Source organism: Colias philodice, chromosome 5 (assembly GCF_061535455.1).
Source record: "Colias philodice isolate Cphi_HAF_F1 chromosome 5, ilColPhil1 Martin Lab GWU primary, whole genome shotgun sequence".
Taxonomy (NCBI): domain Eukaryota; kingdom Metazoa; phylum Arthropoda; class Insecta; order Lepidoptera; family Pieridae; genus Colias; species Colias philodice.
Window position 1 is genome coordinate 9,390,796 of NC_143090.1, and position 15,617 is coordinate 9,406,412.

Consider the following 15,617-nt stretch of genomic DNA (forward strand, 5'->3'; position numbering starts at 1 on the left):
AAATCTTTATATTATCCATAATTTAAGTCCAACTCAAAAGTCAAGTGAGTATAAAAGTAATCTTAGAATTTTTTTTTTAAACTTAAACTTTGAATCGTCATCTATTTTTGTCAAATTTTTAAAACAAACACTTCAAATTCCATCCCAATTTTTACGTTGTTCCACGGCATAATATTATGACGATTTCAACCCCCATTCTCAAATCTTAAATCCATTACTTGTAACTTATATTTTTAGTTCTAAACCAATAGTCAATTGAACAGTTAAAACGACTTTGTTGCACAAAAAATACGGTTTATAAAAGGCATATGATAATATATCATATTCACTATGAAATAAGTTGTATATTTGCGTGCGTACTTGGATATGAATAGTTCTAAATGCAACGTGTATCTATTAACCTTTGTGCCCTTAAGCATTTACCGACTTGACAATTCAATATAAAAATAAATATATTTATAAACATACTACGGAATGAATTTTTTTCTTACTTCAAAGTTTTAGTATTGCTTATTTTATTGGTTAAATTCATTAAATACCATTCTAACTTTTCGAAGAGTTTTCACCAGAAAGGAAAAAATTATCTATGAAAAGAGGTACTCATGGAAAATACTAGAAGAAAGTAATACATAATGTAAATTATACTTTGTACGACAAAATCGTGTTTATTTTAAAACTCACAATGATAGATTGATATTTGTATCAGTGCCAATGTAAAAATTAAATATTCAAATTTATCATTATTGTAACATACATACATACATATATATATTTTTAAACGTAAACCCAATATTAAATTAGAAACGATATTTTTTAAAGTGAAACTTTTATTACATCGTCTCAAACTGTTTGGTCTGTGTAGCGCATGTCGCGTGTATCGCGGCTGCCGAGTAGGTATACCTACTCGGCAGCCGACCGTCACGCGACATGCGCTACACAAAGCAGTGTTCGGAACCGTTCGAACAGTTTCACTTTTACCGTGGTTTCATAAAACCACACAACATTTTTTCGTTGTTATCCTTAATTTTCAAATAAATGCTTTTTTATTTAATACCTATATACTGTGTGCTATTTGGTCGAATATATAACCTTTGACTATATTATACTTAAAAGCAGATTCAATATTTAATGGTAATCCCTAAAAAGTTGAAATCGATAATATTTCATAAGGTGCATAAAGATTTATGTAAGTACAGAATAAATTTGTAATTGAAAATTCGTTTTATTGCTATAAGTTTCAACAAGTTATCCTAATTCCCATAGGCTTAATAAATTTATGATTCTTGAAAGTTCATTACGAAGAACATAGCTTATATTCCATACGAAAATAACACAAAGAATCGATTTTATTTGTACCTTAAATCTAAGTTAGTCAAACCCATTGTACAAAAATTCGAATAAAAATAATTAAAACTATACCCATGACGCCATTCATAAATTTATTATTCGTGATTTAATTTTAAGCTTTATGGTTTCAAACGACTCTCTTCAATAATATTAATTATTATATAACTATCGAGTATTATCATTTCTAAAGCATTGTCCTTTTATAGGCCATCCACACGTCTGCCGAACAACGTGACAAATAACAAACACATATGGACAGCACTATACTAAGAAAAGAGATGTACTTATTTTCTTCTCGCTTCTCTGTATAGCGCCGTCCCTATGTGTTCGTTGTTCGGCAGACGTGTGGATGGCCTATTAAATGATTTGAATCCAAATTTAAAATTGTCATACAATAAACGACTCACAATCACGCTCAAAAGTTATCCGAGACAAAACTCTGCCTACGCGTCTAGTTTGCTAATGAGCGTATACAATAGACTTTGAACATTACTGCAGCGACATAAGGTGTTCATTTGAATGAATATTTTATACAACGGTATTCGGGCATTTTTGAAGGCACTGGCAATGGGTCTATTTGTTTATCAATGCAATTTACAATTTAGTCACTCACTTTTTTTACTCAAAACAAAAATAAGTAATTAAAAAAATCTAGACCTCAGTCAAATGATTCAATAAGAGAACCGTTCAAACCATAAATACCTTAAAACATCCAACCCTAATTAACATAATAACTTAAAATCACAGTTTTGCACGGCGCGTGCACAATATATTAATTTGTATGACTAATCGTGTTAATTGCACTAATCTTCACTAACTACTCAAATGGCATTGGCGCTGTACGCCAAAATTTTCTGAATAAAAGCACCTTGGATTTCGTCCGCTCTGGAAAAGAAAAATTTACAATATTATTCCTGAAGTTATAATAATATGTATACGACTAGATTCTATTAAAACAGATCAGAAAAGACTTTTAATTCTAAAATATATGTGTAAAAAGATAGCCATCTCGCATTCAAATTCTCTATTTTAATCCATCCACATTATAAGGTCGACCAATCCAAATTTATGTAATGGCGGCTTCACATTAGTGCCGTGAAGCTCCGTGAACAGGCCTGAACGTTTGTTTCCCAAACATTTCATATAACAGTATTGTGTTCCGCGACAAAGTATTTGCGCCTCCTTCACGCGGAGTTGACGCATACACATCCACATTCGCCACCCCGTGACATAGTAACTATAGTAACCTATATGGCTATACACATATAGAGTAAATGGTAGAGTAGAGAGATAGAGAAACTATAATATATAATAGAAATAAAGAGTAAAGTACTAAAATTTCTACTAAAATTGGTAGAGTATAAGCTTGTTCACTCTACCGTTTACTCTACCCGTGAATAGCAGGCATTAGCAGAGGCGGCTCGTGACAAAATTGTATGGGTGTTCACTTGAAATAAAACAACGAAAATACAATAGCGTTAGCAGGATAATTTATTACAAAAAAAAATGAGCACCACATTATAAATCCGTACTAATATTATAAATGCGAAAGTAACTCTGTCTGTCTGTTACTTAATCACGCCTAAACTACTGAACCAATTTGCATGAAATTTGGTATGGAGATATTTTGATACCTGAGAAAGGACATAGGCTACCTTTTATTGCGAAATATGTACCTACTTAATTTCCATAAGAAAGGAAGATTTCTATACGCCAGGAAAATTTCCATAAGTCGGGAAAATTTCTATAAGCTGGAAAATTTCCATAAGAAAGGAAGATTTCTATACGCCAGGAAAATTTCTATTCGTCAGGAAAATTTCTATAAGCCAGGAAAATATCTATACGTCAGGAAAATTCCTATACGTCAGGAAAATTTATATAGATAAGGAAAATTTGTATAAGTCAGGAAAATGTTTATAAGCCAGGAAAATTTCTATACGTCAGGAAAAATTCTACAAGCCAGGAAAATTTCTATACGTCGGGAAAATTCTATAAGCTGGAAAATTTATATAAACAAGGAAAATTTCTATACGTGAGGAAAATTTCTATAAGCCAGGAAAATTTATGTTAGTCAGGAAAAATTATATACGCCTGGAAAATTTGTATAAGTCAGGAAATTTTTTATAAGCCTGTAAAATTTCTATACGTCGGGAAAATTTCTATAAGCTGGAAAATTTCTATAAACAAGGAAAATTTCTATACGTGAGGAAAATTTCTATAAGACAGGAAAAATTTTATTTTTGAGGAAAATTTCTATACGCCAGGAAAAATCCATAATCTGGGAAAATTACGATAACTCAGGAAAAATTTCCATAAGTCGGAAAAATTTCTATAAGCTGGAAAATTTCCATAAGAAAGGAAAATTTTGCACACATATAGAAGGTAACTTGGATTAACACATAGGGTAGGTTTTATCCCGGAAATCCCACGGGAACGGGAACTATGCGGGTTTTCCTTTGAAAACGCGGGCGAAGCCGCGGGCGGAAATCTAGTGTCTATATGAACACTAAAAATTATAAAGTATTTCAAAACGAATTCAATTATTATTTAGCAAAATTAGAAAATCCCCGAATTTGCATTCGCGAGCGTATTCAGTGTTTGTTTATAATATAGGAGTGGCAACGTCGCGCGCAATTGCTGCTGTCATGCGATGCGCAACTGGCTATTTTTCCATATCTTAATCTTTTGTTTCACGCGCAGGACTGTGGCGAAATTTCTCTTTCACTCTTATTGGATTTCGTATGTAGGCAATGTACTGAATGTTGTTTCATAGGAGCGCAATCGAGAGCGCTCCGTAAGCTCCTTTTCGCGCGTTACTTATTAAATAAACAAGAGTGTATGTAATATATTTTATTTGTAATGTGTAAAGGTACTTATTTTATTGATATATAGTAATGGAGTTTTTTACAATAGATTTTAAATAATGAGCAGGTATAACTTTATTATAATTATTCATGGGAGTTCACTGCACCAGCGCTACTGAGGACGAGCCGCCTCTGGGCATTAGTAATAGTCAGAGTCAGTGTCAATAGTCAGTGATTTTGTCAGTAGCTTCTATGTCCATTTCACAGCGAGTTTCACGAAAGATTGCGAGCATCCTATGAATATGAAGGACACGGCTTTTGCCGTAAATTCGCCGTGTAAATTCATCGTGCGTAAATTCACAGCACTAATGTAGAGCCGCTATAAAAGCTAAAAAAAAAAGACGGGTTGCACTCCGGGAGTGCCGGCAGAAGTGAAAACTTGATTATTAACGTTGAGCATGTTTGATATCCATCCGTCTTACGCTTTTTCGATCAGGTCACGTGTCCTGACGCGAGTTTAAGATTTTATACCCAACGCCGCTAAAGAAGTTTTCACTTCAAAAAGACGGGTTGCACTCCGGGAGTGCCGGCAGAAGTGAAAACTTGATTATTAACGTTCAGCATGTTTGATATTTTGGAATGGTATCCGTCTTACGCATGGAATATAAGGGCTAAAAAAAAAACATCCGTCTTACGCTTTTTCGATCAGGCCACGTGTCCTGACGCGAGTTTAAGATTTTATACCCAACGCCGCTACAGAAGTTTTCACTTCAAAAAAATTTGAATGGAAATTGTCGCAGTACGTATGTTACACGAGACAAACACACAAACACTCACTTGTTACTGGTGACGGTGTGCATCAAGTTGACAATGTACCGCGGGCACACGTCCTCGTGCATCACGCGCGCGTGGAACAGCAGCCCTTGGCACACGCAGTATAGTAGTTCTACGAGTGGCCATTGTTCCGGGATCATGCCCTTTTGGTACGCCCAGGAGGTTAAAATCTGAAAAAAAAAATTGGTTGTCTGTAAAGTCGGTTTACTGACGATAGTTGAACGTGACAACGTCCGATTATGCTTCTTTGTCGCTCGTTCCGCGCTCTCGCTCGCACTTCAAGCCTTACATGGAACGCCTCAGAGCGAGGTAACGCCGCATGAGTCATGTTTTTTCGTGCGTGTAGCCGGCTCTATCGAATTATAAGACGTTGTCACGTCAAAAAAATATTTATTATTTTTACGGTGTATTTACATCAAACGAACATAGAACTTGAGCTAGAGTAAGAGCGTTCTTTCGTGATCTTTTGTGTAAACGAAAAGTCATATTCAATTTTGTTCTGTATAAGAACTTTGCATAGAACGCAAGAACAACGAATAAATGCTCTACGCACAGGCATAGGGAACCTACCCTACCAAAAAATACTGATTCCGAATTATCACCCGGGCCTATTGTTTGAATCATAATACAACGATTTATACAATCAGACTGTGTCATACCTATAAACATACATTGAAAATTACTTATATTTAAAACTCAAACCTGCAACGAAGACGTGATCGGTGCGAGCGCTATAGGCAGCGAGGGCGAAGCCCTAAACGCAGCCCCCGCTAAGAAGCCAGCCGGCGCCGCATACAGAGCGCTGTCTTTGCCCGTAGCCCTACATAGGATGCACACCACCAACTGAAAATAACAAATCACTTTAAGGGCCGATTTTTCAATGCTTGGATAAAACTTATCCGTCCAATAAAGTATTACACGATAATATTAAAATGTCACGTAAACTGTCAAATACGGGCAACTAGAATACGTTTTTAAAATGGTAGTTTAATACATTATTCGACGAATAAGTTTTAACCAAGGATTGAAAAATCAGCCTTAAAAGGAAGAAAATACTTTTTTTCAAACAGACAAAATCCATTAGTAAAACACAGCATAAGAACTTGACTTACAAAAAATAGTGTAATAAAATTCGAAAAGGTTTGAGGGATTGTAATTTGTTATTTGGCACTCACGGCAAAACAAAGAAAGTTGTTAGGAAAATACAATTTATAGATGTTTATAACGTCGCATGCGTAATAAAGACGAAGATATAAGAGTAGATCATTTTACAAGGTAGTCTATCTTTGCATGTTTATAAAAAACAATGTAAGCTCCAAAACTGTTTAATCGTTCGATTTTTGTCATTCCACTTTTATGCTACTCCTTATTTAATGTAAGATAATATAATTACGATATACAACTTACCCTATAAATACCAATATATCCACCAAAGAACAGACCCAGCTTCAAGTGGGAGAATTTCAGCGATTTGAGCGCTTTAGCTGGAGTCAATATTCTGGGCAGAATCGTGCGGAGCATTGTCATCAAACAACCCACGCCGAAAAGTTGTGCAGCTCCCTGGAAATCAATCAAATAAGAACTATAAAAAATCTTGCTAATAATAATCCAGAATAAATATATCCAATAGTATAGAATATTGGATATACAGTTGAACCTCGATAACTTAAACCTCGGTAACATAAAAACCTCTGTAACTTCAAAAAATAATACAGTTGAACCTCGATAACTTAAACCTCGGTAACATAAAAACCTCTGTAACTTCAAAAAATAATATGTTCCCTTCCCATCAGAGCCCAAAACCTCTTTAACTTAAAATACGCAACCTCTATAACTTAAATAAATAATCTCTGTATTGGCCCTCAGTAACTTAAAGAAATGTTTCCACAGCCTCTATAACATAAAATGGTTTGTCAATGAGTCATTTTGAAAGAGTGTCAAAACAAAAGGTTTCGGTAATTATTGCTTGCACGTGTTTACTATGTATTGTTAACGTAAACAATACATTACCTATTGTTTGATTTATCGAAATTCTTCAAAGCTTTGCGGCGGTTAGCTTTATGACAACAACTTACTTGCATCATAAGTTTTTGATTGTGTGATAAAACTGACTTAAAATGAGTCCAAAAAGAAAACTAACAACCCTCACCTACGCTGATAAATTAAAAGCTATAGAAGCAGTGAAAAATAGATAGACCCTTGATAACTTAAAACCTCTATAACTTAAAATATTTTGTGTTTCCCTTGGACTTTAACTTATCGAGGTTCTACTGTATGTTCCCTTCCCATCAGAGTCCAAAACCTCTTTAACTTAAAATACGCAACCTCTATAACTTAAATAAATAATCTCTGTATTGGCCCTCAATAACTTAAAGAAATGTTTCCACAACCTCTATTACATAAAATTTTTTGTCAATGAGTCATTTTGAAAGAGTGTCAAAACAAAGGGTTTCGGTATTTATTGCTTGCACGTGTTTACTATGTATTGTTAACGTAAACAATACATTAACTATTGTTTGCTTTATCGAAATTCTTCAAAGCTTTGCGGCGGTTAGCTTTATGACAACGACTTACTTGCATCATAAGTTTTTGATCGTCGTCCTGGAAACATCACTTTACTTACTGTGTGATAAAACTGACTTAAAATTAGTCCAAAAAGAAAACTAACAACCCTCACCTACGCTGATAAATTAAAAGCTATAGAAGCAGTGAAAAATGGATAGACCCTTGATAACTTAAAACCTCTATAACTTAAAATATTTTGTGTTTCCCTTGGAATTTAACTTATCGAGGTTCTACTGTATTAAGGGCCGATTTTTCAATCCTTGGTTAAAATTTATCCGTCCAATAAAGTATTACACGAACATATTAAAATGTCACCTGTAAACTGTCAAATGCGGACAACTAGAATACATTTTTGAAATGGTAGTTTAATACGTTATTCGATGAATAAGTTTTGGAATTGAAAAATTAGCCCCAAATCTAATCTAATCTACTCAAAGTCTATGACTACACATGTATTTATTTTAATAAACTTTTCTATAGTTATTGACATGCCACAGATGTCTCGGTATTGTGCCACATATGCTATTATCATATAAATCAGGGTATACACTAAGGGTTACGTACCAATAAGCTACTTTTATTCTTCAAATAAATTTTTCGCAATATTACGGTATTAATAATATTTTAAAATACACCTTGTTTTATTGAAAGACAGACAGCGAAGTCTCAGTAATAGGTTGCCATTTTCTTTCGGTACGGAACCCTAAAAAGGACTCTACAACAAACTTAAATTCAAAACCGTAACTTCGTTGTAGTATGAAGTGAAGACTAACAACAAACTAATCAAGTAATGCTAATCTAGATTGCTTCAAAAGATTATTCGCTTGCTCAAAAATAATCGATGATTGATAATTAGTGAAAAACAAATGCGTTATAATATCAAATGCTAAACGACAATAAAAGTCAAGACAGGTCAATCTTTATATTGAATTGTAGGGCAATAATTATCTGTCTGTAAAATGAACGATATAATTACTTACGTAAACATTCAAAAGTTCAAAGAACAGTAGTTAATACATATTAATGGATTTAAAAAGAATAAAATTATAACGGAATGAAGGAAGGAAATCGAAACAGACATGACGGAAACACCAGCGCGAAAATGTAGAATTTTGAGGAAAATAATTTGAGGTAAAATATCGAAATAAATTGACTTTGAAATGGATTGAATAAACGTTTATTGACGTAATTAATAACAAATGTCGAACAAAATAATCTCAAGAATATAACGAAGGTTTAGTAAGTCCCTACTCTATTATTGGATTAAAAAAAACAAGTTTCACCGATTCTATATTGCCTTGACCAAATCAATTTTAATTATGTTGAGCCTTCGATAAATATGTGATAAAAAAATTGTAGATTTTTTCATAATGTGTACTTACATATATTTCAAGCCCCGCATAACTAGATAATAATTCGTCTATTACTCCTAGTAAATAATGTTAGCTATATGTAAAACAAGTCATATATGTTACCAGTAATAGTTTAAACAGCATAAAATCACAATTAATTTCCACCGTCAAAATTGTAATAATATTAAAGCAAAAGAACATTGAAATTTAATTTATTCAATCAGTCACCAATATTTTAATAGATGTTTATACTTTACACCAATTTAATACCATCCTACCACCAGTCAAAATACTCCCAAATACAAATAGCTTCTTACTAGATGTTAATGAAACTCAATATAAATATATTTTATTCCAAATCGTGCATAATACATACATATATACAATTAACACATTCAATATGGCAACATTACCTTTAATATATAATTCTTGCAGGGGCCTCTATGCGGACAGGCATCACTCCTGCCCTGAATACCATCTACGGGCTTACCGACCTCTTTGGAAACTCTGGGCGGCGTGAAAAACCTAGAATTAAATATATAAGCACTTTAATTAAATTTAATTCCAGATATGGGTGTGCTGTGCCTATCTTGAATGTTTAAATTTAGAGAAATATCTAGAAAAAAAATGATCGAGTGTTTCGAATATTTATCCGATGTCAAAAAGATTTTTAAGCTTACGAGATAAAATATACACTCAAATTTGAAAGAAATCTTCAAACGTTACCAATATAATTTTCTTGCAGTTTTATTATCGCGATAATGTTACAGCGAATGATTAAATATCTAAACTCCTTCAAGTTTTATAATTACCAGTAACGATATTATAGTGTGTTTATTGTTAGTTTTACGCGTTTTTAATTATTTTAATCGCGTACAAAATTGCTTTTTTTGTCCCAAAGATCGTTCGAAATATATTTACAATTGTATGAAAAATGGCTCTATAAGAAATAACATAAACCTCATTCTTTGAAATCATGTTTATAATATTTGTATTGCTATCAATACAAATATTATAAACATGAATAGTTTGTTTGATTGAAAGTACAAATACCAGGAACTACTAGTTTACAATTAGGTATTAAGTTTGTTATTGAAAACACTTTTTGAAACATAACTAGAGCAAGTCCATTTATAAAAGTCAAAAGCTGAAAAATGTGGGAAAATATTATGTTTGAGAGCAGACAAAATCATACAAAATGATTACAAGCAACTTACCAAAACAATGGTGTCCTCTTAGTGTTCTCTCTGTCTAACCTCATGAGATAGAAAAAGAGGGAACTACCCAACATGAATATGAGAGTTTCGCGTCCAGCTGACCGCCGCAACCATCCTTTCATTTCTAATGTGCGTATCCAATATTCGAATACCTATGAAAAATATATGAAATATTTATCTTATTAAACATCGTACCATAAAAATAAGTCATAATTAACTTCCAATCTAGATAAAGTAGAGTAAACATGACATTATTTTGAATTTATTAATTGTAATAGAATATCGCCTTTTATTACTATTTAAACTTTTTGGAGGACCGTACAAAAAAGTACACAGTTAACATATATTTATTTCTTATTTCAACCACTTAATGATGAATTATTTTCTCCCATTTATCTTTAATTATTTGACAACTTGCTTTTTGGCACACTATCATAATCAGACAGTCCAAACGTAAATAAAAAAATCAAATCTTTATTTGAACTTTGGACTTTTGAACTTTGTTTATTTGGACTTAATGTACTTACCTATATTAATTATTATATTATTATTATATTTTATTTTATATTATTATATAATACTACCTTATAATTCATTAATAACTTAAATTATAATTACAATATATCCGCAATTTTATCCTGTTCTTCAGAATATTTGCAATACACTGATAACCAAATAAATACTATACTAATAAAGAAGTACTTCAATCTCATAATAACACACACCTTTTTCCTTTATTGCAGAAACACAACATTCATTTTGTTCCAAAAAATGCAAACCTATGCCAATTCGCTTCACCTAAATATTTTTATCTGTTACAGCACAACTTACTACTTACTACCTTTTTATTGTTTTTGACACAAAATATATACAACTTATTTAACTCATGCAATCTTATAAACTATTTAAACCCTATAATGGTAAATCAAAACTAAGCCGCATATTCATGGTAAACTTTTTTTTAGCAACAAAGTACAATAAACATGTTTAGGAATTGCTATCATGTTGCGTGCAACATTGTGTGTTGCAAAGTTGATAATACATATTGAAAAGTTGCCTGTAGAGCAACAAAGTTTTGATTTTGTCAAAGTTTTGTTTGATGAAATTATCAGCAACATTGCAACAAACTATTGCAATTATTTATCATGAATACTAGGTTGTTGTTGAGTTGTTGATTACAATTGTAGGTTAAAGTAACCTATGATTACACATACTATGGTTAACTTATGATTATACATATATGCTTACTTTAACCTATGATTGTACACAATACCATAGCTATAAGGATAAATAACTTCATAAGGAAACAGTACAATATACTCACCAAGTTAACAAACAAGTTAACGACCATAACTCTTCTGTAAGGTGGTTCGAAATAAACCGCAAGTCCACTGATTGTGCATGGTAGGAGCACTGTTGTGTAGTACGAGAATTGACTGAAGAATAGCTTCCTTTCAACAAAATAATTTATTATCACTATATGAATATATTTCAACAACCTCATTGGCACAGTGGCCATGGTTAGCATAATGGCATAAATACAAGGGTTTGATTCCCCACGGAGATGAAGTCAAGAAAAAAAAGATGTCTCGGTCTTGCATGACACAAAAAGCTGATCACATATTTGTCCCCCATACAATATCGAACAGTGAAACAGATATATACATAATGCATCTGCCTGTCTTCACTTTAAATTCAGAATAAGTTAGGAATAATTAAAAATAAGTGTGTAATAATATAATTTATGAAGCAGGATATTAAGTATTAAAGAAGTATATTTCACACGCCCATATCTATTTTAAGAATTAAAATATCAAATTTAATTGCCTACTTCTAGCCATAACTTTTTGCCAGTTATATATAAAAATCAGCTTGCTATAATAGATTACTATGTGTTAAATAAATTATAATTCTTTGTAATATCATAAATAATTACCTGAAAATACAGTTTAAAGTCACAAAGGAGCTTCCCACTGTGAGACCAAAGATGCCAGACTTTAAATAAAGTTTAAATTGCTCTATGACCTCTTTTTGAGTTAATTTCTTGCCTTTCATTAATATTTGAATCTGAAAAAAACATTTAATATATGCTGTAAAAAAAGCTACTAGTTTTAATGATTGTATTGTCCTTCCTTAAATTTTAGTTTCTCTTGGAAACAAATCTGCATACAGAGATTCCTTTACATTAAGCAGTGTGTAAAACTTTAAATCCATCTATATTAATGAAATTCTATGAAATTAATTATATTTAACTAATTGTGAAAGTAAAACATATTACTAAGTTATACCACAATATATTATATGTTACTAAATACTTTATTATGGTTTTATGAATTTTAGTATCCAATTTATTAGCATAGATAAAGAAATTAATTAGTGTGTAATTGAAATAAGGAACCATAAAACAACATGTTTGTAATGTTCCATCTATGACATCACATTAAACTATTGGATTGACATGATTTTTTATCAGTGTTAGTTGTTGTTTGTGGAGTAAAAAATTGATAAACAGTATACTTGAGGTCTTTTTATAAGGAAAAGTAAAAAAATATTAAAAAGTACTCTGTATCTAATCCAAATTACTAAGATAAAGGCCATACTTACTAGACACATAACTGATAAATACAGTGATATGAGATAAAATAGCATGTTTAAAACCGATTATGAATTTTATAATAAAAATGTAGTGCTTAATAAGTAATAACAAGTGGAAAATATACAAAAGATATCTCTCTGTCTCTACTATATTCGTACTATACTTATAAAAATCATAATCTGCATATTTTATATATATATAGTAATTTGAAATAAACATTTTAATATATAGTATTATTAATTTATTATTGAGTAAAGAATTGATTATAGGAAGATAGCTATATCAAATAATAACAATAGATAAATATACCTTTAATAATGTAAATTATTATCTAGACTTACTTAATTTGATTTCCCAAGTATCAGAAAACAGTTAAATAATTATGATCTATCAAATATATTGCTACTTATAACATTTTTACAACAAATCATCAACATTCAACATTGAAATAATAGTTGTGAATTTAGAATCCCATAATATAATGAAAAACTTACCAAGTAAACCATGGCATAGAACTTATAGCTCCCTTTTATACAACTTAGTAACATGGATGCAGTTGCATCGCTGCATTTTGCTGTCCATGGATGGATTAACGAATGACAATCGGATGCACTACATGCGCTCTCAAACCATAGTTTACTAGCCTCGACCATAATTGTCGTGATTTTTTCAGTAAATATTCACAATAAAAAATATACTACCAATTTTAATGGTACACAACAATAGGTACCAATAACAAATTAATACAATGACGATGTTAATTGAAACTTTAAATAACTAATACGTTAATAAATAATCATTTTTTTTAACTTTCAACACACAGAGCAAGTAATATAGCTTTCAACACGACTTCACTCAACTAGTTTCTTAACGAGTTTCCGCTTGCAAGTGGAGTGATACCAAAACTCAAATCACGAATTTCTAGCTATTATAACTCAATATTGGTTGTTAACACCTCATTATCACTGTCAGTCTGTCAGGTGTCAAGCGTCAGCTGTCATCTTAACAGACGACAGATGTCATAACATTTAGGAATGATCATATCGTTGATTTCGTTCAATAAGAATAATTATTAATATTACGAAAGTTTTAAGTTTAAGTTTAAACACAGAGTTTAAAGTGAAACTTTTATTACATCGTCTCAAACTTTTTGGTCTGTGTAGCGCATGTCGCGTGACGATCGAACCGTAAGATAATTATCGTACAAATACGATAATTTTGTGCCTAAGTTTCACTTTTACCGTGGTTTCATAAAACCACACAACATTTTTTCATCATGACCATTGGTTATATCACTTTTTTCATTGTTCAGTAAGGCCAATAATTCAATATCAATTTTTGTTTGAATTATTAATAAAATTCTATCCTGTTAAATCAACGGGTATAAAATCTTAAACTCGCGTCAGGACACGTGACCTGATCGAAAAAGCAATTAATAATAATTAATAGCAAAATAGCAAAAGTTAATAATCAAGTTTTCACTTCTGCCGGCACTCCCGGAGTGCAACCCGTCTTTTTTTTAAACATTTAATACTATCTTGTACTTACGAAAAAATATCCATGTATGGGAAACCAAAAGATAATAGACCCTCTGAAACATGCTCGAAGCATCGTTAGAAATGCTTCAAAACAACTGTCCGTGTATGGATGCAGTAATTGTGCACAAGTATATTTAACTATGTCCGTATTTTGTACAAGATGTTTACTGACTTCCACCATTTTAATAAATTTTACAATATATTGTATAGAATTAAAATAAATCCCTTTATAGTATTTTCACGCGTGCAAGCGAAAGATATACTGAAACGTTTATATAACAAAAACAATACAAGTTCAAAGTGTGATTTTCCGATTAATTGAATTTTATTTGCATTAATTTTCAATTAATTTCAGTACCTACAGCTCATTAATAGTACCTACTGATAGCAGGGATGTACTTCGTAGTGTGGTACTTTTTGTTCTAAAATAAATTAGATAATACTGTACTATAAATAATTATAAGAATATATATTTTGGAGAAAACTACATTTAGGGTTTGTGTGAGCTTAAAAAGTGTATTCAGTGATAATATTGATTATTGATAGGTATAAGTAAAGTTCATCAGCTACTACGAATTACTAATTATTACATACTAGCGGTAGCGGTCCGCCCCGGCTTCACCCGTGGTACATATTCTGCAATAAATATTTTCAGATAGAGAAGAGAAGAGATATTTTCATACCCAAGAAAGGCAGGTAGCCTGGGTATGAAAATATCTCCATACCAAATTTCATGCCAATTGGTTCAGTAGTTTAATCAGTAGTGATTGAGTAACAGACAGACAGACAGAGTTACTTTCGCATTTATAATATTAGTAGGGATTATGATACCTACATCTGTCCCAGAATTCTGTTGCACTTATAATATTAAACTAGCTGTCCAGAGAAATAATGTTCTGCCATATCTACTCATATCGCTCAGGGTTATGAAAAATGGATTTTGGCCCATTGTTAGATCTACCCAATAAGCCCACAAAATTTCGAATCAGAATCGTCTAGCCAATTCGGAGGAGTATGGTTACTACCTTAGATCATTAAGTAATGGATGGAGCACGCTGGCAAATGTTCTAACTAAACTTTCTGCCGGTTTTGGTGCGGGGAGGGTAACTCACACTTTGAAACACAATCACACATTCACAAAAATAATTTGTGTCTTTACAAACTCAAACTATTACAAAATGGACAGACTAGCATGTTTATGCACACATACATCGATTACACAGAAAAATCTCTATACATATACGTAATAATACAATCGCTCTAAAGGGATGTAACCATATCGATATTACAAAAATAATAATTTTGTTGAAATTAGAAATAACATTAATATTATATTCATAAAAAATACTACACAGGTAATTTGT

General features: G+C 31.7%; 1 protein-coding gene across 2 annotated transcripts; it reads right to left on the reverse strand.

Annotated features, from left to right (window-relative positions):
- Positions 1 to 908: 908 nt before the first annotated feature.
- On the reverse strand, positions 909 to 14,449 carry LOC149488581 (transmembrane protein 135-like). 2 transcript variants are annotated; one of them, XM_089695151.1, is made up of 9 exons: positions 14,264 to 14,449; positions 12,056 to 12,186; positions 11,444 to 11,570; positions 10,120 to 10,271; positions 9,316 to 9,427; positions 6,393 to 6,545; positions 5,688 to 5,828; positions 4,989 to 5,155; positions 909 to 2,232 (listed from the first exon to the last, which is right to left on the reverse strand). In XM_089695151.1, exons 1-9 carry the CDS (start codon positions 14,432 to 14,434, stop codon positions 2,169 to 2,171), a joined length of 1,218 nt encoding a protein of 405 aa, XP_089551277.1. In that variant the 5' UTR covers positions 14,435 to 14,449; the 3' UTR covers positions 909 to 2,168. The 2 variants fall into 2 exon arrangements, with proteins under 2 accessions (XP_089551277.1, XP_089551278.1); XM_089695152.1 differs by lacking the exon at positions 14,264 to 14,449 and adding an exon at positions 13,210 to 13,599 and having other exon boundaries at positions 912 to 2,232.
- Positions 14,450 to 15,617: the final 1,168 nt, after the last annotated feature.